This window comes from Convolutriloba macropyga, chromosome 8, assembly GCF_964194025.1.
Source record: "Convolutriloba macropyga chromosome 8, txConMacr16.3, whole genome shotgun sequence".
Lineage (NCBI taxonomy): Eukaryota > Metazoa > Xenacoelomorpha > Acoela > Convolutidae > Convolutriloba > Convolutriloba macropyga.
This window is the reverse complement of record NC_134475.1, coordinates 58,796,227-58,821,743: the sequence shown is the minus strand read 5'-3', so window position 1 is coordinate 58,821,743 and position 25,517 is coordinate 58,796,227. Positions and strand designations below refer to the sequence as shown.

The following is a 25,517-nucleotide window of genomic DNA, read 5'->3' as shown; positions in this document are numbered from 1 at the left end:
GCGGGGTCGGAATTTTATGTGCGTACGCCTCCTTGTTTAATTACGTTTCAAAACTGCATACAATAGATACCGAAGAAAACGTAAGGGCGTTCGTCGTTTTTGTCTACCTAAAACCGAACATACTCATGATTTTCTAACGTTTAAAAACATGGATTTCTTGACTAAGGTTTTCGTCCTGAACGCTTCCAGAACTGAAAGAGGCAAAATTGATCACAACTGAAGAATGATCACACCAAATCTGGGAGAACCAACCAGTTTGGACAAAACAAAGTTTGGTCAAAGGGTTTTTTGTCCGGATTGGTTTTCACATGCCAGAATACAGTCCGAAATAGTGTGACGACATGCAATTTTGAACGATTATCTCAGCCATGGCACCATGGCAGTCACTATTTCCCAGATGGTCACTTATTTTGCAATTTTGTATTCTTTGCTGCATTTTTGAAAACTTTACATGACCGAAAGGTTAACCTCAATTTTAACTCCTGCATTCCAAATTTACAGATCAGCTCAACCTTCCAATCGTGGTTTCAGGGACGTTATAGTTTGAGCAACAAGAATATTTTGTGAATCAATTTGTCTTTCGAGGCTCTAAGAATTCGGCTATAACGATTCCGCTGTTAACAGTTGTTTCTTGATTGTTATTAATATTTAATGATCAACAAATTTAATGATAAAACTTCGTTCATTTCATTGAAGACCATGGCCTCCAAGATCATCTAAATGATCAATGGTGATAAAAAAGATGACCGCAACGGTCATTTCCATGATCAATTAGTAGCATTATTACCATTATAGATCGACCAAAGGGATAGCTCAGCTGTCTGTGTAAGGATGAGCTCTTACTTAACCATAGCTTCAGGTTGACCATAGCCTGACCAATGTTGGCTGCAATAATGGTACAACGTGAAAGTCTCAGACGCAAAAAAAGTGGCCATAGTCGCCAAAAAAGAGCATGCATGCTCACTAAATGAACAGTCTGAGATGTGGGGAATAATTGAAAAAGGACAGCTGAGAACAGGCTACTGTTAATACACTGCAGCCTGAAATCCTAATGCTGCTCGGCGGCGATTACGCAGACACATTTATTTATTATTTGAGACTAATTTTTCAATCAAATAACTGTATTTGAAAACAAGCTTCTTTAAAACTACAACAGTCGACATAATTCATTTTGGTCACAAAATAAATCTACATACAAACTGAATTAACACTTGGATAAAACAGAACAAACCCCAGTGACTCTGGAACTTTCATGCCTTAAAATCTGACAAATCTCGGACAAAGTTGTCTTATCAGAACTTATTTAAGATAACGAATTGCTTTAATGAGATTTTGTAAGCAAACCGCTTTCCCCGGCTGAGGTCCCGAACCCAAGCGACCTCTGGACTCCTAACCCAATTTCCAGACTTTAATCCTCTGATCAGAACATTCCAGGACGAAGTGGCCTATGATCAGATTTCAATTGTCAGGTTTTACTCGATGAAAATTTTGTGTCAGGTCTCATTGGTAAAAGTTCTGGAATCCTGGGGGAGGGGAGGGGGAGGAGGCTTCATTTAAATTTTATCTCTCCATTTCTAAGTCAACCATTAGAAGAGGATTTTCTTCATCATTTTCATCGCCATCTGTCATCTGTTGCAACTGTCTCTGTTGGTTGCGCTGGTTGAGATAGTGCAAAATGGCCTCTAACATTGACTCCATTCTCTGGCACCTCGCATCCAACACTGTCACTCGTTCTAGAACATTCTCTTCTGTGGCCGCCAGTTTCGATTCCAATTGGTTTACTTGGTCTGAAACAGAAAAACCGGTTTGAGCTTCATTGCTCTATCTTCTGATACAAAAGGTACACAAGTATGCATGAATTTTCTTTAGTTCCCAGTTTTAAAATACTGTCCAGGTTGAGGTCCCAGGCGGAAGCAAGTATGTCCAGACTGAAGATGGACGCAGGAGGGAGGCGTCGTGCGTTCAAAGTTACATAGTCTGGAAACATCGAATAACGCACAAAAGTCTGGTGAACGCAAGAAAGTCTGGACATGAACGCGCGAAAGTGTGATGAACGCACAAAAGTCTGGACATAGGCACTTTCCGTCTGGGACGGTCTGGGCATACTTGCTTTTGTCTGGCACCTCAGCCTAGGTTCAAATATTTCTGCATCCCAGAAACGATCAATTTGCAGGAAAAAAGGTAAGAAATGAGCGGGGAAGGCAAAACGATCTCAATATGCGCAGAAAAACATAAGAAAAGATGGGCGGAATGCTGAGCAAGATTTATTAATTTCTGTTCACTCTTCAAAATACGCGCCCGAAAAATGAATCAGTTTTGGGCTGAATTTCTTCTGTATTTTGCTCATTCCTCGATAAATTCAGTTTATTCCGTCTATTTCCCACTTTTAATAGGAAAAACAAGCGAAAACCTTGATTATGGAAAAGGTCAATCGCGCCCATTACATAAGACACGCTGATGACCCGCTGATGACCGATTACATATGACCCCAGATCATTGCAACCAAAAAGACCATTGCTAAACAGAGAAGCACGCTCATAAAAATAACAGTCTGAAAAGTGGAAAATAATAAGAAAAAGGGCAGCTGAGAATATGTTGGCTGCAATGTTGGTACCACGTCAAAGTTTCAGACGCAAAAAAAGTGGCCATCCTCACCAAAAAGAGCAATGATGCTCATAAAAACAACAGTCTGAAATGTGGGGAATAGCAGAAGCAATGTCAGCGAACTGGAAAAATCTGTTTCTGAAATACTCGAGAAAACAGATAATTATCTAAAGCAATACAAATTAACCATGAATACCGGTAAAACTGAACTTCTTTGCGTCTCGAAGGAACATGAAAATTTTGATCCAATAGTTTTTCGGGGACAAGAAATTAAACCACAAAGTCACTGCAGATACTTGGGTATAATAATTGATTCTAAACTAAATTTTCATGTACAACTCAACAAAGTCCTATCAAATATGGCCACAGCGATTAGATCCATATACCTTTTACGTTATCAGTTACCTCTGGAAGCATGATTGATGCTATTCAAATCCCTAGTCCTTTCTCATTTAACATTCAGTGCTCTATTTTTTCAGAACTTGAATTTCTCTGCAATGCAGCGAATTAATCGACAAATCAATTGGGGTATTAGAGTTTGCTATATGAGAAAAAAGTTTGAGAGATCTACAGATCTCTTAGTAAAATCTGACATTTTGCCTGCAGAAGTTTTAATAAGCCAGATGAGTGTTTCAAAACTTAGGAATGATATTTCATTATTGAAAATACACGGCACTGAGAGTTTTTGTCTAAGTGGTAATGTATTAGTAAGAAAAAACAACAGAACTGAACAGCTAATTCTCTTAAGGTCGAGCAGTCGATCAATACAAAAAAGAAGCATCCAAAAGTGGAATAAACTTCGCGTGATGTCCGGACTATCAGATCAAAATCAAAGTTTAAACGCATGTTAAAACAGCATCTGCTCCAACAATTCAAACTTGTACCGTTGGAAAGGAACGTTGGTGGCTTCAAAAGTTATTTTTACCTTTAGAAAACGGAACCACTAATTTTGATTTTTAACGTTGTACTGATTTTGTTTATATAATTTTAAACTTGTAATATTTAACCCCTGGGTTATATTTTCATTTTACTTGTTTAAAAAAAATAATAAGAAAAAGGGCAGCTGAGAACAGGCCGCTGTGGCTTAGTGCTGTTCCGCTGCGATTACGCAGGAACAAATTATTATTTATTTTCTTTAAATGGTTCCATCGTCTGTCTTTAGAAATCAAGAACCTGCGAAGTGGTTCAACTAACATTGCGAGACGAGAATTGTAATAGTGGAATGCGAAGGAATTTTGGCTCAAGACTCTCAGGTTTTTAAAATGGAGCGAGTTAAAAGTTCTTAAACGTTTGGAGATAAACGAAATGGGCAAGGTGAAAATGCAAAAACTGATCGTACTGAACTGAGCAAAAGAGCATTTAGAAAACTCTGTGAAAAATCTTTAGAAAATTAAAGAAATTAAAATGTTCGGACGTTGAGAGCAAAAGTGGAGTAGAAATAACTGGTCATGATATTTATAATGCATCACAGATTTAATCAGAACTTATGGAATTCACAAACTAATAGCACAAGCTTCTAGGATTTGTAAAAGGGGAATTCCCTCAATTTAGAAAGACAAACATATCTTGCTGAAACTTTTCACCAAAGATTACCACGGCATCAAACCCACGCGCATAATTTTCTAAGAAATCTTTGTTCACAACCGATCAATGTTGTTATTATCAGTTTGATGTTATCGTGCGAGTCATTAAATAAATCACACTTGCTATCTTCTATAAATAATCATTTGGGCTATTTCTCGAGCTTTTCACTCTAAAATTTTTCCCCATCACTGATTTACATGACAATAAATTATCAAAATTTAATCTTTTTTATCGGTTAGTTTTGTCTTCGTTTCAGCAGATCTCAGCTTACGTATTTGGCGACTCAATCTCGTTGCGAATACCGTTAGTTTTGCTCACTTGCATAAACTTCCACCCAAACATCCCTAATTTCCGGAACATTTCAATCAATTTTGATGCTTTTGGTGCACGTTACTTTAGTTTTTTGCCATTTTTTTTACTCCCAACTATTTTCCACAACTCACTCATCTCAATTACTATTTTTTCTTGTCAAAATTGCATTCTGTTTGGAATTGTAACAATTGCGCTTATTTATTTGAAATATTGCTCCAATGACATTTTTGCTACTTTCCTTTCTAATTCGATTAGACTCTATATTACTTTTTGAATTCAACCGCTCATGTTTTTGTCTGTTGCTCTTTTCGCTAATCTGCTAATTTAATATATCACTGCACTGCTCAAAACGCATAACTAAAAGATATCTCACATAGTGCCCCATTTTGCTCAACTTGTCAGCACTCAAAATAGTATAAAAAATTTGATTCCAGGAGGAGAAAGTTTGATTACCTAGTCATTATACAATACCTGAGGAGTAAAAATAACTTCAATAATCAAAATTTTAAAACATTTAAAATGGAAATTCTTTTAAAAAATTATGGAAAATTAGGATCCGAAAAATCAATCACTGGCGGGGAAGACACCGTAGGCTCTGCATATATCATTGGTTAAGCCATTCCAAATTTTTATGTTATCACATTTTGAAGCCTACACATGATTTTCTATGTTTTGACCTCATTGTTGCCTAAGCTGCAACCTAATTTCTGAAGTATCAACCTAGTTGCGTTAATTTCAGTTTCATAACCTAATTGCGTTAATGTGACTAATAGGGTTACAGGGAATAGCAGATTGGTAAAATACATTTTTTTAAACTGTAGGATTTGAATCCCCTAATCACTAGGGATCATTTGCACACAAACAAAATTTTTCACAAACTTTTACAAACACACAAACACAAACTTTCACATCCACAAACACCATAAAGTAATGCATTAAAAAGTTAAAGTCACACCAAATGCAAAGTCAATTAAAAGAACATTTGCCACAATGCTCCGCTATGACGTTATGCTTAAAGTTCATTTAATCTTAGGGAAAAAAACTAGACAAATTTTCGTGAGGAATCATAGCCAAAAACATTGGAAGGCCTATATGAGATGCTTGAGGTCAGGTTTTAAATTAGAGTAGACTGAGAGTGAGATAAGTTATTTACAAGCGTCCAGTGAGAATTCGGCGAGAAAACACATAAGGCTGAAAAAACGTTAGAGGTAAGACGATTCGAGCCACCCTTCAGGACAGAAACGAATAAGGACAAATTTTGAAGAATTGCTAAGGACAAGAGCTGTGAGCAAAGTAAAATATCAATTAATTGAAAAAAAAAGAATAAATTCAGAATTTATTTTTCTAAACTTTGCGTTAAATACGTTTTTACTTTTTTTATAGCTAAATAATAACAGCCCAGTGAAACGAAACTTGATACACCTTGCCATGTCATGCAAGATCTTGATAACTTTTGCAAAACGTGAGACATCTTGCCAAGATCTTGATAGACAAATTTTTTTGGAACATCTAGATAAGATCTTGCCAAAATCTTATTAAGATATGTCAAGAATTTTTCTTGGCGTAACTTGATAAGATCTTGATAATTCTTAACACAAAGAAAATTTTGTTCGTAAGCAACCTGGAGTTAGTTGTTGGAACCGGGAATCCCGACAAAAATTGTTCATGGCCAGACAATCCAGATAAAAACTTAACCATGACTCGAAATAGTGAGAATTAGCGCGATGCAACGCGTTTATGTCGCAACTTTTTTGTTGAGACCTGTGCAGTTAACGAGATCTGTGCAGTTAGAAATTTTTTTGCGACCGTCAAAAATGTTTTACGTGACACAAAAACGACTCAATCCTAATTGTGAAAAATTTTAGTAGTCAGCGGAAAATTGTTGAATTAATTGAAAGACCAACAGATTTTGTCCATTAACTGCACAACCAAACTGTAAGTTCTATGACGGGAATTGTAAATCAAAGCAATCTGAATTACAATAGGCCAAAAAACACAAACTATACGCTGAAGAAAAGATACTGAATTCTCAAATGATTCAGTCGAGACAGTTTTGGATCATCAAATGAATTAGCATAGCAATAGCATGAATTTAGCTCAACAAAACGTTTTCGAACCAGATATTTGTTTTTTTTGCGGTAATTAGAATCATTCAGGCAAAAGTTAACATAAAAAATAATTCAAATTTTGTTGAACAATGATACCTCGTCATCTGCATGGAAAAAAGAATGTGCATAAGGATAATACTCACATAATTCTTGCCTAATCTTATGATTTCCTGCTACATCTTGTTTTCGGGTGCTATTGAATTGTTAATACTTGATATATCTTGCCATGTCATGGTTAATCTTTCTTGGAAATCTTGCCAAGATCTTCTTCTTTGACAGCCATGCAATGAACGTGCAAGTGATTTAGAATGTTTTTTATCAAGATGTACCAAGTTTCAGCTCACTTGGAGCAATTTTCTGAATGAACAAATGCCAAATCTAGATCCGTATTATTAGTTACTGTATTTTATATAACCAGCAAAAAATTGATCATGCTCTCTGGGATAACTTCTCTGTTTACCTCTTAGATCGGAGTTGTTATCCTTGATGCACGTGAGTTCCCTCTCGAAAACAGCACTAGCAGTCCCATCCAAGTTATCACTTGTCGTCTCTTTCGGCTTACTGCTCACTATTTGCTTAGAGAGCTCTCCTAGAGACTTCTGCATATCTTGCAACTCACCTAAGAAAATGCAATGACGTTAAACATGGTTACGCTGTTTTGTACAATAATTTTTTAAAACAAAAATGCCTTCAAAATGCTTTCAGAATCGACCAATCAGAATTGACCAATTCGTAATCGACCAATCAGAATCGACCAATTTAGAATCGAACAATTCATAATCGACCAATCACAGTCGACCGATTCATAATCGAACGCTCAGAATCAACCAATCAAAGTCCACCAATTCAGAGTCGACCAATTCCCATTTTATTGCAATCGGGTACTCGTTTTAGAGCCGCTTATGATTTTCATGGCCTAATACAGGTTTGGCCATAAGTGGTTTCAATTTTCAAGTATAAATCTTTTCAATTCATATATACCATTGTAAAGGTGCATACATACCCTAGTGTACCAAAAAGCTACGTAAATGTGAAGATATATTTTTAAACACGTCAAACATAAAATACAACATTTTGAGTACCTCAAGTCAATTCTTTAGAAATGCGCCATTTAACCTTTGAAATATCTACTAGATTGTGTCTACTAGGTTTTGTACAAGTTACTAAAAACACCTGCGTCAATTTCATTCCAGTTATCCGACAATTTCCCTTATAAATTTTCCTAACAAAACTGTCTGCGTTCGAAATTGCCGCTGCAAAATCCTTTATCAGTTTCTCATTGGATTTATATCCAGACCTTATGATGCCCATTTCTGTACTTCCCAATTTTTCCCTTTCGAACATTTCTGGCAATCTTGTTCTGCTTAGTTTGCTTAACAATATGGTTTTGAAAAATGTGACATAGGTAAACTAAAGAATTCATCTTGTCTGTATATGTAAAAACTATTTCCCACCCATCTGGTTAGTTTGCATTCCAAATATATGTGATCGCTTGTTCAAACTCGAACCTGTCGGGTTTTTTCTTTAAAAAAATCTGTTTCTTTGAGACACTCGATCAATTTAGTCTCTGCAGATTAACATTCTAGTTTCATAAAAAAAACGTTTTGCCAGAAATCGAAGGACTTTGTAATCATACGGACAGAAAATCTCTTTATCTTTTCCAACCTTCAAACAGTCCCTCTGCTCTATTCAATCATTCTGAACCAAAGAGTTTAACCATCTTTTCCATTTGACAGGAGAGGACGAGTTTGAAATTTTTCTAAAATGTTTGGCTTTTTGCCCTCAAATTGAGATGACGGTAACCTTTCATTATTATGTTGTATCAATTATGGAATGTGTTAAATCCACCCGGGAAAAGAAACAGTTTTCTATTAAAGATAGTGACAAAAATCATGGCGAAAATCATCAATCTCTAATACTTGAGTTTTGAGTTACAAACATTGAGGGCTAATATTTACTATTTCACTTGCTATCAGAACTTACACTCAACAATCATGATGACAAGGTCTAAGAAATTTGTACAGCATGAAAAAAAAGTCTTGCGTCCCGTTAGAAAAAAACAAAGATATAAAATAGGCCAAAACTAACCTTAGACTATCAAAAAAAAAACATTGAAGAATAGATAAAAATGGAAACCTTTTTTTCAGTAAAATTTTTCTATTTCAAAACTGGAAAACCAATAAATACAGTCCAATAATTTAATCGGGCATGAGAAAACTGCAAAAATTTTTTAATAAGCAATTCACTATAAAGCTCTCATTCAATTTATATCAAAATTTTTTTTGCAGAAAAATATTATTCATATGATAATAGCCATGAGGCGAGTAGGATTTAACTTTCATAAAAGTTTTCAAGCCTCTAATAAAGTCAGTTTTCAATGTCGTATTCCCGAAAAACAACGCTATTTATATTTTTGACGGATCTTTTCAACAATTGCCCCCCCTTTGGTACCTAGTAGAGAATCGCCTCCCCTTCTGTGCTATACTTTACCACAATATTAGTTGGCCTACAGTTTAGATAGCCGAATAATAGTTTAAGCGCAATTGCGGACCGCTGCTCACGGCCATGCCTCTCACGCACTGTGGGATGTAATCCCGAAATCGCGGGTCGGTTATCGCGGCGAAGCCGCGACGCGCGCGAAGCGCGCCCACCGACCCGCCAGTCGGAAATTCTTTTCGCTTTGTATTCCAATTCGGCTAATTGCCCTAGCATGGCGCATTTTATTCTATACAGTTTAACACAGTAGCATACACGGATACTTATTACTCGTCTCTGATTGGTTAATAAATCACTCGCTTAAATTCTATTCAAGAATAGCCCCCCCTTTTGCAAAAGGGGGGGCAATTGTTGAAAAGATCCTTTTTGACAAAGACATTACTAATAGAGTTTGAATAAAACAGGTAAAAAAAGGTTGCAAAAATAACCATCCGAATTGTTCAACTCTTCCTCAAACTGGACAAAAGCTGACTCTCTAAGATTTAGATCTCCAAATCTTCCTTCAAGTGGGATATTCTCTTTAATGGATATAGCTCTTTGTAACGCTACGTAACATTGGCCATAATCAGCCTAACGTTGAAGACCCTAATCAGTCGTAGAAATCATAACATATTTCCCAGTATGATCTTGCTCGACAGCAAAAAAAAATCATGTATGATGCTTTCACGGTCATCTCGAAATCACGTATGAGCCTGTTGTGGTTACAAGGAAATCATAACTTTTGCTTACTATACGCTTTCTTAGTTTTTAAAACAAAAATTGCTGCTGTGATTGATCCTCTTCAATTTTTGACTTCATGTATTGCAAAAGTACTTTTTATGCAAAAAAATATGGCAAATTCGGCTACAAGACATGATTAAAGTATGTTTAGTCTGTTTATATGAGTGAACTACAATATTTTTTGTTTTCAAAAAACTTTTAGTGGAAATATTTTTCTCGGGTACTTAATTGTTAAACACTCGAACAAAATCATTTTCCTGTACTTACAAAACTGTACAATAGACTGAAATGATTGAACTTTGAGTCAAATAGATTCAGGCTATATTGTACAGAAATTGTTTGCAAACCTTTTACGAATCATAAACGACTTGCATTACTTCTAAGAATTTCTTGCAACCTCTGCCAAAAAGAAAAAATTTGCAAATTTTTGACCTTTCTAAAATTTATGTATTATGTATGAATACTGGGAGTCATATTTAGATGGATGACCCTTGTATGAGTACATAGAAACCATTCAAATCATATAGGAACCATTTTTAAGAGGGTGTTTTTTATGATTATAAACCCGGGTAATCATTAAAAACTGTGTCAGGATGTGCTGATTGTGACCATATGATTTTACCTTTGATGACAGAAGTGCCTTTGTCAATAAGGATGGATCTGTTTTCAATCTTTCGCACCCTCTCTTCAATATTCTCCTGTCTCTTCTTCTCTGTCAGTGTTGCAAACTCCTTCGCCCTACGAAACAAACATCACTTCATAAAAATGCTGTGTAAAAAATTGATTCTTGACAGCCGAGCAAATATTTACCAGGTTCATACATTTAGCGTGTTTAACAGATTTACCGTGTTTTAGTATGTTTCATAATCGAGTTTCGTTTCTTTTTTTTTTGAAACATGTAAATTACTCAGACTTAAAACCTATGGTTAGATATCTACATGCTCTAAAATGTTAAATAAATTAATCAGCATTGTTATTAATATAATAATCTTCAAATTGTGGCTGTTCGTTCTCATAGGTAAAATAAGGATTTGAAGGCTCCTATTTGTCTATTAACGGGTACTTTCTTGGGTTGAACGAGCAAAAACTGGTTAAAACATTTTTAAAGCAAGTTTTACTCTAAAAAGTTCTTAATGAAGAGGGCAATTTGTTCCATTTTTGAACGCTTTTCAAGATTAAAGATTTGTTACTCCACTTCGTTTTCGTTTTCTTTTTTATAATAATTTGATTTGTTCTCTTGTTCTGTCTAGCGTTATGGCGACTAGTAAACATTTTAAAACTTTCGGATATTTCCCATTGTCTTACATCTGTTTGTAGCTTCATTAGACCAACTTTTGAGATAAACATTTCGGCTGGCAGGATACGATCCTTAATGAGAAGATCAATGGAGTGGTCAAATTTTTGACGAAAATAACAAACTTTTATTTCCCAGTTAATTTGCCTGTTTATGCGGTTTATGTGATTCTTACTTTCAAAGGGATTTGATTTCTTACAAGATACAAAGAACGAATTGCATCAGCCATTTTGCTTAAAACTGAGTTCAGGTGATTTTCAAAGGTTAGGTTTGAATCAATTTGTACTCCCAGATAACGACATGCATGAGCTGGTTAGTTAACTTCGCCTTTGAAAGAAAACTCTGGATACGAATTAGTATGATTTTTAAAGAATAACATCTCTGTTTTATTGGCATTTAAAGTGAGTTGATTCTCTGTCAGGTATTTGTCTCTTTGTTCTAATATATTTTCAACTTTTTTTGGCAATGTTTTCATTACGTTCAAATTTGCATATAATACTAGTGTCATCCGCATGAACAACATCATTTTCAACTTCCAGCTTTTCAGAAAAATCATTGACATATAAAAGAAAAAAATGAGGTCCTAACACAGTTCATTGTGGAACACCATGATTAATAGTAATTTTATCTGATACGTCAATACCCAGTTTTACGCATTGTGTTCGATTTTCGAGGAAAGATTTGAGAAGTAAAATTGTTGATTGACAGAGTTTGAAATTTTCAGCTTTCTTGAGAAAGATCTCATGTGAAATTGAATTGAAAGCTTTTGCAAGACCTAAGAACGGAGCAACTGTGTCGTTGTTATTTTCCACAATTCCAATTATTTTTTCAATAAAATAAAGCACAGCATCATTAGAAGACTTTCGAGATTGGAAACCGAATTGTTTTTTGTTCAAGAGCGCTAACTTTTAAAGATATTCTACTAACTGATTAAGTAAAAACCTTTCAAAAACTTTTGCGAAAGTTGGTGTTACGGAAATAGGACGAAAATTAGTTAAAACAAAAACATCTCGTTTCTTGAAAATTGGTGTGATGTGCGCATCCTTAAAAATTGTTGGAAAAATTTTCTCTTGAATACAATCGTTAAATATAATCTGAAGATATGTCCCAATAGCATATTTTCCGGATTTCAATGCCCAAGCATTGATGTATCTCGGCCCTGGTGCTTTTTTGTTGTCTAGATTGTCAATAACTTTATAGATATCCCTCAAAGTAAAAGGTCCAAAGTTAACATATTGAAATGTTCGCTCTATTTTTTCGACGTTCAATGGAACAATCTGCCCTCTGTAGATGCCCATTTCGCTGAAAACTCTGTTAAAAGCGTTACAAATTGATTTTCGTCTTTCGTTTTTCTACCATTCTCATCAATTTCAGTGATGTTTGGACTGTTGTTTTTCTTTCCAATTTTTTTCTTAACGAATTTGCTTTTCTCTTTTGAGGTTTCAATTTTCTTAAAAAAATCCTCTGAAAATTGATTTTGTGCTTTTTTTAACTTTCGATTTACAAGGTTGCGATACTTTTTAAATGACACAAATGATTCAGCACTTTGTTTCACTATGGGTACAATTCACATGAATAAATCCAGGGGCTGAATTTACTGGTTCTTGACTATTGTGCGCATTAAGATAAAAATCGCTTCCTTAAAGCAGCATTTCAGCCTACCAACTTTGTAAGTCCCTTACAAGGCGTATTTTTGAATAAAATTTCAGATATCCACAAACGAGCCCTCCAAAAATTGTTGGGATCTTTTCCGTTTGTCTGTATCTGTAACTAATACATAGCTTGTTATTTGAGTTGAATATTTTTTATTTGTTTCTGAGAATAAGTGAAAGAAGTAGCAGCTGAATATTGTATTGTATCTTTTCTTTCCTAAGACTACGTTGGAAAAAGACTTGAAATGATAATTTTCAGTCCCTGTGTGCAATCATCATAAAACCTGGCATTTCATTAAACGACGATAGAAAAGTAAACAGTAAACAATTTTATTTCTTTGGGTAGAAAAACTAATGCTTTAGGAAATTAATCAGAGCACTTTCATTAAACTAACAATGAGTATGAGTGCTTCTGATTGTAAAACAGGACAGGTGATCAAGGTGAACGGCTTAAGGAGTCAGTCTAACGAGTCATTGATATGAACAAAAATTAGTTCAAAACTTTTTCCTTTCATTAAACTTTTCCTATTGACAATGATTCCAGACAACTTCAACATCAAAGTTATATGCTTATGTAACTTTAGTCCGTGCTAAGTAGCCCAACAAATAGTTTTGAAAAAAGACTGAATAAAGAGTAAAATAAAAGAGCTGAAACGGAAAGTTGCGTTTGCTCATAATACTGCAGCCCCTATTAACCGAAAATTTCGGTTTATAGGGGCGGCAGTATTATGAGCGAACGCAACTTTCCGTTTCAGCTCTTTTATTTTACTCTTTTTTCAGTCCTTTTTTCAAAACTATTTGTTGGGCTGCATAGCACGCTCTAGCTACTAGAACACAAACGCAAAAGTTTGATATTTTTCAGTTGACATTTTGGGAACTTTAAAACCATAAATGTAGAATTCTTAGTCCGTTGGTATTCTTTGTATCATTGGAAGAAAAGAGAACTTAAATTAAATTACAAAAAAACTTTTTATCATAATTAAAAGGTGAAATGTATATATTTCTACTGCTCTTAAGGAAAGTCAGCTGATTGAAACGAAGAAAAAAGTTTGGCTGAGAGTTGCTTTTTGATAGAAATAGAAACATGAAAAAAGAAACGAAATTACTTTGAATGAATTATTCTCAACATGGGAAGTAGATCAATCAAATCCTGTTGCATAAAAAGAAAATTGTTATTTTTCATGTAAGGCTTTATTCTAGGGGTAAACGGTTAATTCCTCAGATAATTGATTTTTTCCAGATAATTGTCAGCAAGGGCCATAGAACATATTTCTTCAATTGTTATAATGAAATTTAGATCAACAATTTATTTTGATCGTTTTATAGACATACAGTATGTTTTAGGGCTAAAATTTTTTTGAAAGAAAACACCCGCACAAAAATTTGCAAAGCTAATTTTTCAAAGCAGTCAAATATTATACATTTGTCCAACTTTAAAAATTTAAGGAAAAAATGATAAACGATTTTTTCCGTGAAGAATCCTGAAATTCGGTTGCTTTTTACAAGAGCACCTATTGAGCTCAAATTAAAAACGTGTCCGGGAGAATGGTGGCAGAGCAAATCAGCGCTGAATCAGTCTAGAGACATTTATTTTGTTTTTAAGATGGCCAATACTCTGTTCATGTCACAATTTACTAATGCTCTGAGACTCAAGTCCACGTTGGAAGAGACCGTGTTGACCAAATATGTTTGTAAAATTAGGTTTATTGTGTAGCAGAATTTTTTTTGAAATAAGTAAAATAAAAATATAACCAGGTGATTAAATGTACCTGCGACAAAACAATATATTATGTCAAAGTATAAAATTAAAAACATCAATTTTCTTTTAAAAATCACGTTAACAAAGTTCGTCCGCATTGTTTTCTTCCTAAGTTCCTTCCCTCAAAAAGGCACCCTCAAAAGGCAGTCCGTTCCCTCAAAAAGATACAAATCAGGCACAATAAAAAATCATTTTGATTTTTTAACCTAGTTTTTTTTAAACTATTTTATCGTATGCTTTAAATTTTTTTAGAACCAGATCGGTCTGGAATATTTACTGTGTAAAATGTTATAATGGTTTAAATGTTTTGAAAAATCAAGTTCTTGAGTTTGCTAGACTTTAAAGAAAAAAAAGATTTTTTTTGCAAAAAAGAGAAAAAAATTTGCGAAAAACTAAATGTTATAAAATTAACGATAACATGTTTTAATGGCATTATTACAACCTTTTGAACCTTTAGTTATCTAATTAAAAAGTGAAATGTGTAGACAGATAACTAGTCATTACTTTTTCCTTTTTGTTGTAGAACGCATAACAATAAACTCAATAGAAATTTCATAACCAGATAGCGCTAGTTAAGCCAAATAATTTAGGTCAAGTTAGACAGGTTAATTAGGTGTTTGAAATAAACTTTCTTTCTTAAAGGGCTATTGTTTTGAAGGCGCCAGAGAGGGGAGTTGAGTGATATATCTTAAACAAACAAATTAATGAACAAAAGCATATTTAGCTGTCGATATCTTTCGTTTACTTAGCAAAGTTGAATTTCTAAATCAGGCCAAAGTCGAAATGAGTGATTTAAGTTTAGAAGAAAAGTAGACAGCGAACATTTGAACTGAACTAGATACTTTGAACAGAATTGGAATTTCAATTTGAACCAATTTAAAGTGTGATTTCAAATTTACAAAATAATTGGAAACTCCAAACTTGGTACACTCAACTCTTTAAGTTATAATCGTCATTGGAATCTGAAATTTTGTGGGGATATTCCCCATATGATGGTTGATATATAATAGGGATACGCAGCCGTATATACATTTTTGATCTGAGTTTTTGGCACAAGAAATGGTGTTATTCGACGGTTTTTGATAATTTGCGGCATAAATTTCGATTGTTTATGGATGAAATAACGGTATAAACCAGTCGTACTAGCATGTACTTTGTGCAAAAATGTATTGGGTGATCATGGAAATGGTTTAGAAAGTTTTGTGAGAAATTTATTTGCATTTTGAAATAAGAAAAGGCAATTTATCAGTTTTTCGAAATACCCTACCGATAAAAAGTTGTCCGACCCCCCCCCCTGGGATTGGAAGGAGTTATAGGTTGATAACTGGTCAATGATGGGGAGGTACACCTAGTGGTCCTCTATTGCGAGAATAATTTTCAGGCAAATCCGACCACCCACCCTCCAGCTATTAACACCGGAAGTAGTGTGATTTGAAGGTTTTTAGGTATTTTACTGTGAAATATGAATGTTTGAGTAAGAAATAAGGCGATTAATCAGTTGTAATGTCCTGCACGTATGAATTAAGGTTTTTGCATGGTCTTGGGAAGGGTTTAGGATGTAAAATGGCAATTTTTGAGTATATTGGTAATTATCACAGAAATGTAGTTAGCACCTAAATTGAAATAGCATTTTTTCGGAAAGTTGATGTCGGTTTGACCTGAAAATTGGGGGATAGACTAATTTGGGTACGAGGAATCCGATTCTAATGTCAAATTTGACCTCACACCAACCTGCACGGAACTAGCGCACGCCGCTGCTGCGGAACGTAAAATTTGAATTGCTCGTGGAGTATTGGTAGTAGCCCTATGATTTTTGGAGGGTTAGTGTAACTTTTCAAGGGCTTTTGATTGGTGATATTTTCAATCCCAGATTCCGACCGGAAGTCGGTGCTTCGGGACGACCCAAAAGTCGAAAACCGGAAATTGGCCTTTTTGAGCTGCTGAATGATTTTGAAATGGTATTAATATGATAACCTGAGACAGTTAGTGACAAAAAACAACCAACCCGGTCAATTTTGACGAACATGGATTTTTCGGGTTTCGGCACCCACGACTCGTTAAAAATTTTCAAATTGCAAACGACTCGCAACGGCTGATCCGTTGGTCATAAAACTTGGCAGGCAAATTGGTGGCACCCTATAGCTACTAGAAAACTTTATCCGAAGACGTTTTGACTTCTACTTCGAAAGTTATTAAGTTTGGAAATTTGGGTTCATCTGGGAGGTCGATGAAAAGTGTGCGCGGTCATTGCTCGTGTTCTATTAGGAGTTAGGTGATAAAAATTGGTGGGTAGGTATAACTATGATAGGACTTTCCGCGCCAAAAGTTATTTTTACCAAATTGACCCTTCATCTTCGACTATTGACCTCTAATTGACCTCTAGAGGTCAAATTTTTAAGTTTTTGGGAAATTTTGTTTTCTGACTAATTTTTGTATGGGGAATTGCACGGAATGCTGGGAAAAGCATACCAATCCATTATTTTAGCTTTAGCAAGCATGAATTAGCGATATATTTACCCATGGAGACCAATAGTCTTTGAATAACAAAAGCGACAAAATTGACTTGGCGCCAAGTTTGTGTGCGTAAAAAAAGGGCGATAAGGACCGCGGACTTTGACGTTAATCTGTTTGTGTAGTGAAGAGAACTCCTCCTGCTGATGTATCAATCAGTCTGAATGACTTACGGGGTTTACTTAAGTTCCAAGTGTGTATTTAATTAAGATGAGATAAAGTGGACTGGATTTGTTTACATAAGAGTCCAAAGGTCGTGTACTTAAGATAAGGAATGTTCAACAATGGTTGGTAGCAGTTGGATGACAGAGCGTAGATTGATATTGGTTGTTTGCATAGCAAACAAAGCCCTCCCACAGAATGTGACAAATTCAGGTGTAAGTCGCATTGTTTACTTAAGAGATTAAAGTTTGTTTGCTTAAGATAAGAGCGTATTGGTTGAGTATAAATTAAAGTGACACAGAGAAATTTGAAGAGAGATCAGAGAGAGGGTCGAAACGATTTGCTGAGATACAGCAGAAGTGGAACACAGAAGAGATTTCACAAGCGAAAGTAGTTAGTTTAGTGGGACTAAACTTTAAAAGATACTCTGGAAGTTTGTAATTGCAAGACCAGTTGTGATACTGTGAGCTGTTTTTGGTTTAGTTCATTTTGGGAAAGTGAACCACGGATATTGGTATTATTATTGTAATTACTATTATAAATTGTCTTGAATTTGTCTTTTTCATTGATGTGCAAGTAATTCTCTTGCCTTTGTTATCCATATAACTAAAATTGATATTACTAGCCCCATTGTGAATTAACTTATTTCAAGGCAATCTAATTTGCAACAGCATACAAGAGTGGAAGAGGGGGAAAGCAGAGTAACAAATTAACGCTTGCTTCACCAATTTAAAACCTTTGGTATATTTTATTTGATCGATCTTCTGGGCGACAGAGTCCCCTCACTGTTGAGCCTAGCAGAAATTCAGAAGACGACATTTGTAAAAAAATTGGTCGTAAGATTTGAGGATTTGAACGAACTTCAATGTTTTGGTAATTACTATTCCGCATTTTTTGTGAAAAACTGTTTTTCGAAACCTCGTGTCTCTTCAGCAAAAATTGAAAGCAAACATGCATTTGAATAAACAAATGTTCTATACTGCAAGAAGGTGCTTTCACGTATATCTTTACTTCGATTGAAATGGAAGAATCGACCAGAAATAGTGATAGCTAACAGACGTTTTCCCTAAACTTTTTGGGAGTTTCAAAGAATTCCAAAGAACTCTGCAACGTCCTTTTAATAATACCGCCCGCTCAAGTCTCCAATAACTGTTTAGGCAGTTCGAAAGTGACAGAACACAAAAAGTCAGGCTAATTTATCCTCAGTTCCTTCCCTCAAAAAGGGACAAATCAGGCACAATAAAAATCATATTGATTTTTTAACCTAGTTTTATGGCTCTCCAATCTTTCAAAGGCGCATCCAATTTGGTCTTTTTATTGAGTAGTTCAATGTTCTCTCCTCACCTGATGTCTTCCCATTTCTCGAGTTTCTTGGGGTCTTTGGGTATTTCAGTCAACTTCTGCATTCTAGGCATCCTTCTCTCCTTCACACACACTCCCACAGTATACAGATGCGACATCACAATCAAGGGGGGAGGCAGCCACGGACTAGAAAAATAACACGAAGATATATTATTAATATGCTTCCTTAAGAATTAGGAAAAACGCGCACCAAAAAAGCAAAAAATAAGTGATTCCCAATTGATGGAATGTTTGAAAAACTTCTGAGATTTTTAAGAGGTCACCAGATGCGAGGTTAACCAAGCCAGTGCCATACAATATTAAATCCAGGACGCCTAAGGAAAAATTACTCATTTTTCCAACATTTTCATAATTCTTCCAGCAAACGAAAGTTTAGTTTTTTCATATTTGACTAATCGTCCTTTGAGCTTTTGACATTGACTTCACTTTAATTCTCTACACAGAACATCTCGACAGACGTCTTCATAAAAGTTCTCTAGCATAAGGGTCCGCTCCCAAAAATTGGGGTTGTAGCACCCGTCGAGATGTTTCGTGCAGAGAAATAAAGTGCTATCAATAAAAAAAAAAACTCTTCAACCCTAGTCGAGAAATCATCGCTTTTTAAACATAAGATTTCGTCGATCTCGTCGTTTTTTTCTAGTCAAAGAGTGAAGTGAAAACATGAACAAAAATATACGCTCGTTTTCTTCTAATTTAATCAGAAATTTGATAGTCTTAGCCAATTGCTTTAATTTTCAATAACAAAATCGATTGGTCAAATTTCTGCTTAAATTAGAGAAAACAAGCGTTAATTTTCGTTCATGTGTTCACTTTTTTCACATTTTCTTTGTTCACATTATTCATCATTTAAATGATTTGAAGGTCTGTATGCGTGCGAGCGCTGATAGAAAAACAAGAAAACTGGACTTCTTTATAATTGATTGAAGTAGACAAAGCTTAAGAGACACTTTCATCAACTTAATGCAAAATTCTTTGCTCTGAAAAATTGACCTTACTTGAATAATTTTTTTGAAAGATTCTCCAGTAGAATGAAAAAAATTTTCAGAGTTTTTCAATTAAGTTAACAGGCTTCACAGCGTTTTAGTTACACATATTAAAAATTTGGGAACACAGAGTTTGAAACCTTGAGTAATATATTTAACCAGCATGTCAAGCAAACAAACGTTTTAAATCATATTTTCCCGAAAACACTGCAAAAACTCTGCAACTTTCTTTTGATATTGATCAGTTGAAGAATTCAAGGTTTCGACAAGAACAATAGTCATAACCATAATTAATACTTTTTATCATAACTAAATTTGTCGCCAGAAAACAGCAAAAAAACTTTTGCTAAATTCACTTAAACAGCAGAAAAAGGAATCTTAAAGACACATTATAAAAACTTGTCTATCTCCAGATCTCTATTACATAAGGCTGTTGAGTTGTAGGAGGTTGTGGTACATATACAGGATCTATGAACCAATCAAGTTCAAAATCTTGCTATTTGACTTTCTGATGCTAAATCACGTCATATCGTAATTGTTTCGACCCTCTTGAGGGGGGAGGAACTATATACTCAACTGAGTTTTTTTTTGTTCCGTGAATTTTCGCCGCTCGATATATTCATCGTAGAGAGTTGAGACTGGTATCATTAGAAAGCTCGTCCAGCGTAGAATATGGAATTAAAAAGATTTTTTAATTTTCGTTTTCTACAGGGAGTTATCGAGGCTTAAACTTCTGAGAAAAGAAGAGTGAATTCACGTTGTTTTTATTCACATTTTCCGGAATTTTTGCCTAAATTTTCGTCAATTTTGCTAAAATTTGTTATAATTTTTAAGAATAGTGTCGTTGATTTTATTTTTGAAGACGAACAAGCATTTTTGATTGTTTTGATTTAATTTTTTGGTCAAAAAATCTGGATAAACATTTCAAAATTTAGCCTTTTTCATCAACAACAGCACGAAATAAGCTACTTTAGTCCACTTTGATTAAATTTGCCTACAGTACACCCCCATACAACACTCATACAATCTTTGTAGACTCAGAGGAGGGCTATTTCTACTTCAGAGTCCGCAGAGAGTGCCTTGTAGTTAAAACTTTGCCGTTTTTTGCTAACTTTACTCGTTGATTATCAAAAATGCAAAATTTATTTTGAGTTTCAACTCAGAAATTATCTATATCTACAACATTCGAAAAATCAATTGTTCTTAACGGACAATAAGTATTAACAGGGGTAGTTTTGGGCCATTCTTGGACTGTTACAATCCAAAAAAAATCGGGTTGTAATCAGTCGGTCTTTTTTTTAAAAAAAAAAAGACTTTTTTTTTAATAATAAAGAACAGAACATATCAAATCAAAGCTCAGGAGTGATATGTCCAACTAATTCACTTGCTGAACAGCTCCAGGCTAAAGCATTTAGTTTTTTAATTGAAAGTTTATGGTCGTTTCTTTTTTAAAAATAATTGACTTTTCAATAAATAATGGCTTAATTAACTTTTCCTCTATTTTTTTCTTAATTTTTTCAACTTCCAGCTTAGTGTCAGCAAAAAAAGACTGCTTCTTCTTTCTACTGAGTTAACATTTATTCTCGGTTGCAGTTTTAAGCCTGAAATTATTGTTTTCTGGCTTTGATACTACAAGATTTTAGATTTTTGTTTGTTTTGATATTTGCCAGTTTTTCACGTTTTCTAATTTTGTCACATTATCACATTATTGACAGTTCTCATGTCACCTTATTAGCAATCAAAGTAAAGCACAATTGAACATATTAAAATCCTGAAAGATATAAATCATCGTTTTAATGGCCTCGACGCCTCTTTCTTGAAGAAATCAGTTGAATTTTTTAATTTTGTCTTAACTGTCATTTATACTTTGTCGTTTCGGTCGTATGAAATTTCCTGTATAGTGATAGCTTTCATTGGTTTTTCATGGAAGAATAGAAAAACCGATATTCTGATATTAGCAGATAGCTGATGGCTTTTATGACTTGCAAACCCATCGTTTTCCAAAATTAAAAAAAAACTTTTTTAACTTCGCAATTTTGTTCTTTTTATGTTTCTTTTTGTTACCTAATCTCGTTAGTTGATTACAGGTCAAATATGACATTATGGGTGTCAAGGGAATAAAAGGGATTGGTGTCCCAAAATCTTTTTTTTAAAGATTTTGTTATGACCTTACTGGCTTCGACACCGCTTTTTCACAAAAAAAAATTAAATTAATTTGATTTTTGTCATATTTGACGTTCTTTTTGTAGATGCAAGAAATATTCTGGGTAATTACAGGTCTCGAGGGTTTTCTTTTCATGAAAAAACGACGATATTTAAATAGCTCTTTTTGTAATTAATGCCTTTCATGACATTGAATGTAATTTTGTTTCGAAAAAAAAATTAAAAGTATTACATACTTTAGCACTTCGCTTTTTTGTCTACTTGTTACCTAGTCTTACTAATGAATGGCCACGTACTACATTATAGCTGTTTGATGAAGGCGCAATCAAATATATTTTGAGTGCCAAAATTTGGCTTGACGGTTTTGAGAGCGTTTTCTGGCAAGTTTCAATTGAAATTTTGTTTGTTCTTTGTTGTTCTTTTTAGCCGCTCTGAAAAATGAATAAGGTCAGGTCCTAATGCCCTTCTATAGAAGCAGTGGTAATCGCAAATTTGTGGTAATATTAATTTATTCCTAATGGTATTTATTACTTTGAAGTTAATTGTTTCAAAAAAATAAGTTAATTTTTTTTACTTTTCTGTTTTTGTTCTTTTTTGTATAATTGTTACCAAACCTTTTTATGGACTGGTCGCATATGTTTTCTGGTGATTTATAAGTTATTTTTGTTTAGTTTCAGGTTTATCTAACGGTATCTTGACTTTGTTATTAAATTTAGTTTTTAAGAGGGACATAAATTTTTTGATGTAATTAATGTTTGTTGTTGTTGTTGTTTGATTTTGCTGTTCGTTTTGACTCGCTTTCTTAATATTGACATATTACAGCAATCTAATGCATCAATTTTTACTCCACTGAGTTATTTGTTTTGGAGGTTATCTTATCGTTCATACAGAATTTTTTGAAAAAGACTTGGGCTTTTTTGGGATTCGCAAAAAATAATTTTTGGGTTTTTCTATCTGTTCCTCATTTGGTAGACAATTATGCCAACATTGTGGATGGGCGGGGTCGGAACCTTATGTGCCATTGCACATTACCGAGCCGCCTTGTTTACTTAGTTGTTCACATATATTATATACCTCCGTGTGGGAAGAAGAAATTTAATTACTTTCCCCGATTTCGCTCTTCCCAATTCTTAGAACGTAATTTAACTTGATTTCAAATAGGGTGCTCCTAAGAAAGGCAACTCATTTGCTATGCAAATGATACACTCAACATTTTGAGTATCATATAGCACTGTAAACAGCAAAACAACGAGCCCTACTTGAAATCGAGCGGTCTTCGGACAACCAAAACTGGATCCAACTTATAAGTGGGACGGATGGAGAATACACTTGAATATAACTTCCTTCGTGACAAAAGGAAATTCAATTTATGTTTTATGAGAGGCCCCTGCTGATAAAGTCAGTCTTGTGCTGGGACCTATTAACAAAGAAGGAAAGCAGAAACACTACACTAAAAGAAGAAGATTGGAGGGCCCAAAAGCGAGCCATTTCAAATCAATTGGCTCTATAAATTCAAAAGAAACAGGGCCCCTGTAACACTATGTGGAAAAATAGATCATCAAAGGTGTGCCAAAGCAAAATAGTCGTATCTCTATTTCGGTGCCGGGGGCAGGAAAAACATGGTATTCTCAAGATTCAAGTTTTGAGACCAGATTTCAACACAGGCACACTAAAACCCTCTTGATAAAATATTTATAAAACCACAAATCACATTCGAGAGATATCCACCATTCACTCGAAAACAAATTAATGGTGAACCAGTGCAAAACTTCAAGGGATCACTTCAAGAATTTTCAAAAGTTATTTGAAAAGCCATGACGAATCTATCATGTGTGACGTTTTCATTGAGACATGATAGATAGAGAAATTCAAGGCGAACTCCTCAAAGAAAGTAATGAACCGAAACTACCACTTGAATTAGCAAAAAAAATCACACCCAAAACCAAACTCGTATAGCAGTAACATCGGCATATATCGTAAGCAACTCAGACAGCGCAATTGTAGCAGCAAAAAATTTACAACGCAACCGCGTCATTTATCACCCAATTTTCAACAAAGTAGATTGGAGAAGAGACAATGACCTTGCCTATGTCCTACTTGTTAAAAAATTCGGCTACGCAATCATCGTAATGCCTTTCCACCACAAAATTTCAACCATTGCAGCATAGAAACACACTTAGCAGAAATCTGCAGAAAAAAAACGAAAAACTGGAAATCAAAACAACAAATCATCAATGTTGATACAGCTGAATCCGAAAAGACGATGGCAATGAAATCAGAATAAGATGTAAATTAAACTGATTTGCTGATTAAAGACTTTAATGAAAACAAAGCAAAACCATAATTCAGACTACAATGATGACAATAATTTTGTCGCTTTAATCATTGAAAAAAAACCTATGCAAATTTTTGAACCTTTAAATCTTAGCATTCGCCATGGTCATCAACACAAATTTGTGAGTAGTTTCGGGAATCGTTTGCGTACCCATTCATAGCCAACTCTACCGGCTAAGAAAGCTTCTGGGCAAATTCAAAAGCACTGAAAGACTTGAAACCGTTAATGAAAGAATTGGAACCATTGGGATCATCAACAGAACAATCATTTTTATCAATTGTACAGCTAAAGTTGTTAAAATTACAATTTTCGATATCGATTATTGCGCATTGCGTGTAAGAGTTCACTTCAGAAAACTGTGCGTGTTTATTATTCAGTTAATCCCGATCAACATAGTGATCAAAATCCAGTGCCCAAGAAATAGTCTCGGCATTGGTTAGTCTAATACACATTTATATTGCACACAATAATACACATTAATTAAACACATCTAATTCACTAATAAAGAGAATTAAAATACAAACATAGCAAAAAGGGGAATATCAATAAATATACAAGAAAAAGTTGTTGAGAACTTTAAACACCTATTACTGATTAACACATCATAAATCTAAGTATTTGTTCTGACAAAAAAATCATACACCTAACTGTAATTATAGTCAAATGCAACAATTCAATGATATTGGCACTTTACTCAAAGTCCCCCAAAAAAATAATCTATGGAAAAAACATTAGATGCCAAGCAATGATAACCTTACTGATACAATTCAGCAAAGTTTTGACGAACACATATTTAGTGAAACAGCGGCCAACTTTATTTTACTGGAAGCCAAGTGGTCTCACAACCAACTAAAATTAGACTCGGAAACATCTCCTCGTCGAAATCTTCATTTTATCAGTGGCAGACCTACAGACAGAAACATGAGTTACCCGTTTTTATGATCTCACAGAAATGCCAGCAGCTTTTCAAAAAGAAATGGAGCACACGGTAATCGGACTAAAGTTAAGCGTTGTTATTTAAACCATACTCTGATTGTTAGCATAGGTACCCAAAGAAATCTTTTAAATTTATTTTTAAAATATCTCGAGAAACGAGACAAAGATAGTTTGCGATCAAATTTAATTAAATGCTTTTTGCTATAAGCAGAATCGATTGGTTCGGATACAAATTTAAACAAACAGGCACCTCATCACTGGAAAACAATTCATTAACTAATCTCACAATCTCAGCTCCTCAAATTTCAAAACAATTCAGACCATTCTTTGGTTTGGTAAGGAAACTTGAAAAACTCATTCCGTTCCAAACTCTTTTCAACTATGTCCTGCACCTTGCCCCTTTTTCATAAACCAGCAAAATCTAAATGGACAAAAATACATGAATTACACTTCCAGCAAATGAAAACCAGATAGCGCTTGCATCCGAAAAAAAAACACAAAAACAATTCAACTCTGGAATGTGTATCAAAAGCGAC

The 25,517-nt window shown here is 34.5% G+C and overlaps 1 protein-coding gene across 1 annotated transcript; it reads right to left on the bottom strand.

Moving 5' to 3' along the window:
- Nucleotides 1-1,472: 1,472 nt before the first annotated feature.
- On the bottom strand, nt 1,473-18,685 carry LOC142344224 (uncharacterized). The gene is made up of 4 exons (XM_075395777.1): nt 18,547-18,685; nt 10,447-10,562; nt 7,069-7,227; nt 1,473-1,787 (listed from the first exon to the last, which is right to left on the bottom strand). Exons 1-4 carry the CDS (start codon nt 18,660-18,662, stop codon nt 1,561-1,563), a joined length of 618 nt encoding a protein of 205 aa, XP_075251892.1. The 5' UTR covers nt 18,663-18,685; the 3' UTR covers nt 1,473-1,560.
- Between the last annotated feature and the right edge of the window lie 6,832 nt (nt 18,686-25,517).

Coding starts and splice junctions, on each gene's coding strand:
- LOC142344224 (XM_075395777.1), bottom strand. CDS start 18,662: ATGTCGCATCTGTATACTGTGGGAGTGTGTGTGAAGGAGAGAAGGATG. Junction 10,563..18,546: donor GAGAAATGGGAAGACATCAG/GTGAGGAGAGAA, acceptor TTTGTTTCGTAG/GGCGAAGGAGTTTGCAACAC. Junction 1,788..7,068: donor TAACAACTCCGATCTAAGAG/GTAAACAGAGAA, acceptor TTTCTGTTTCAG/ACCAAGTAAACCAATTGGAA.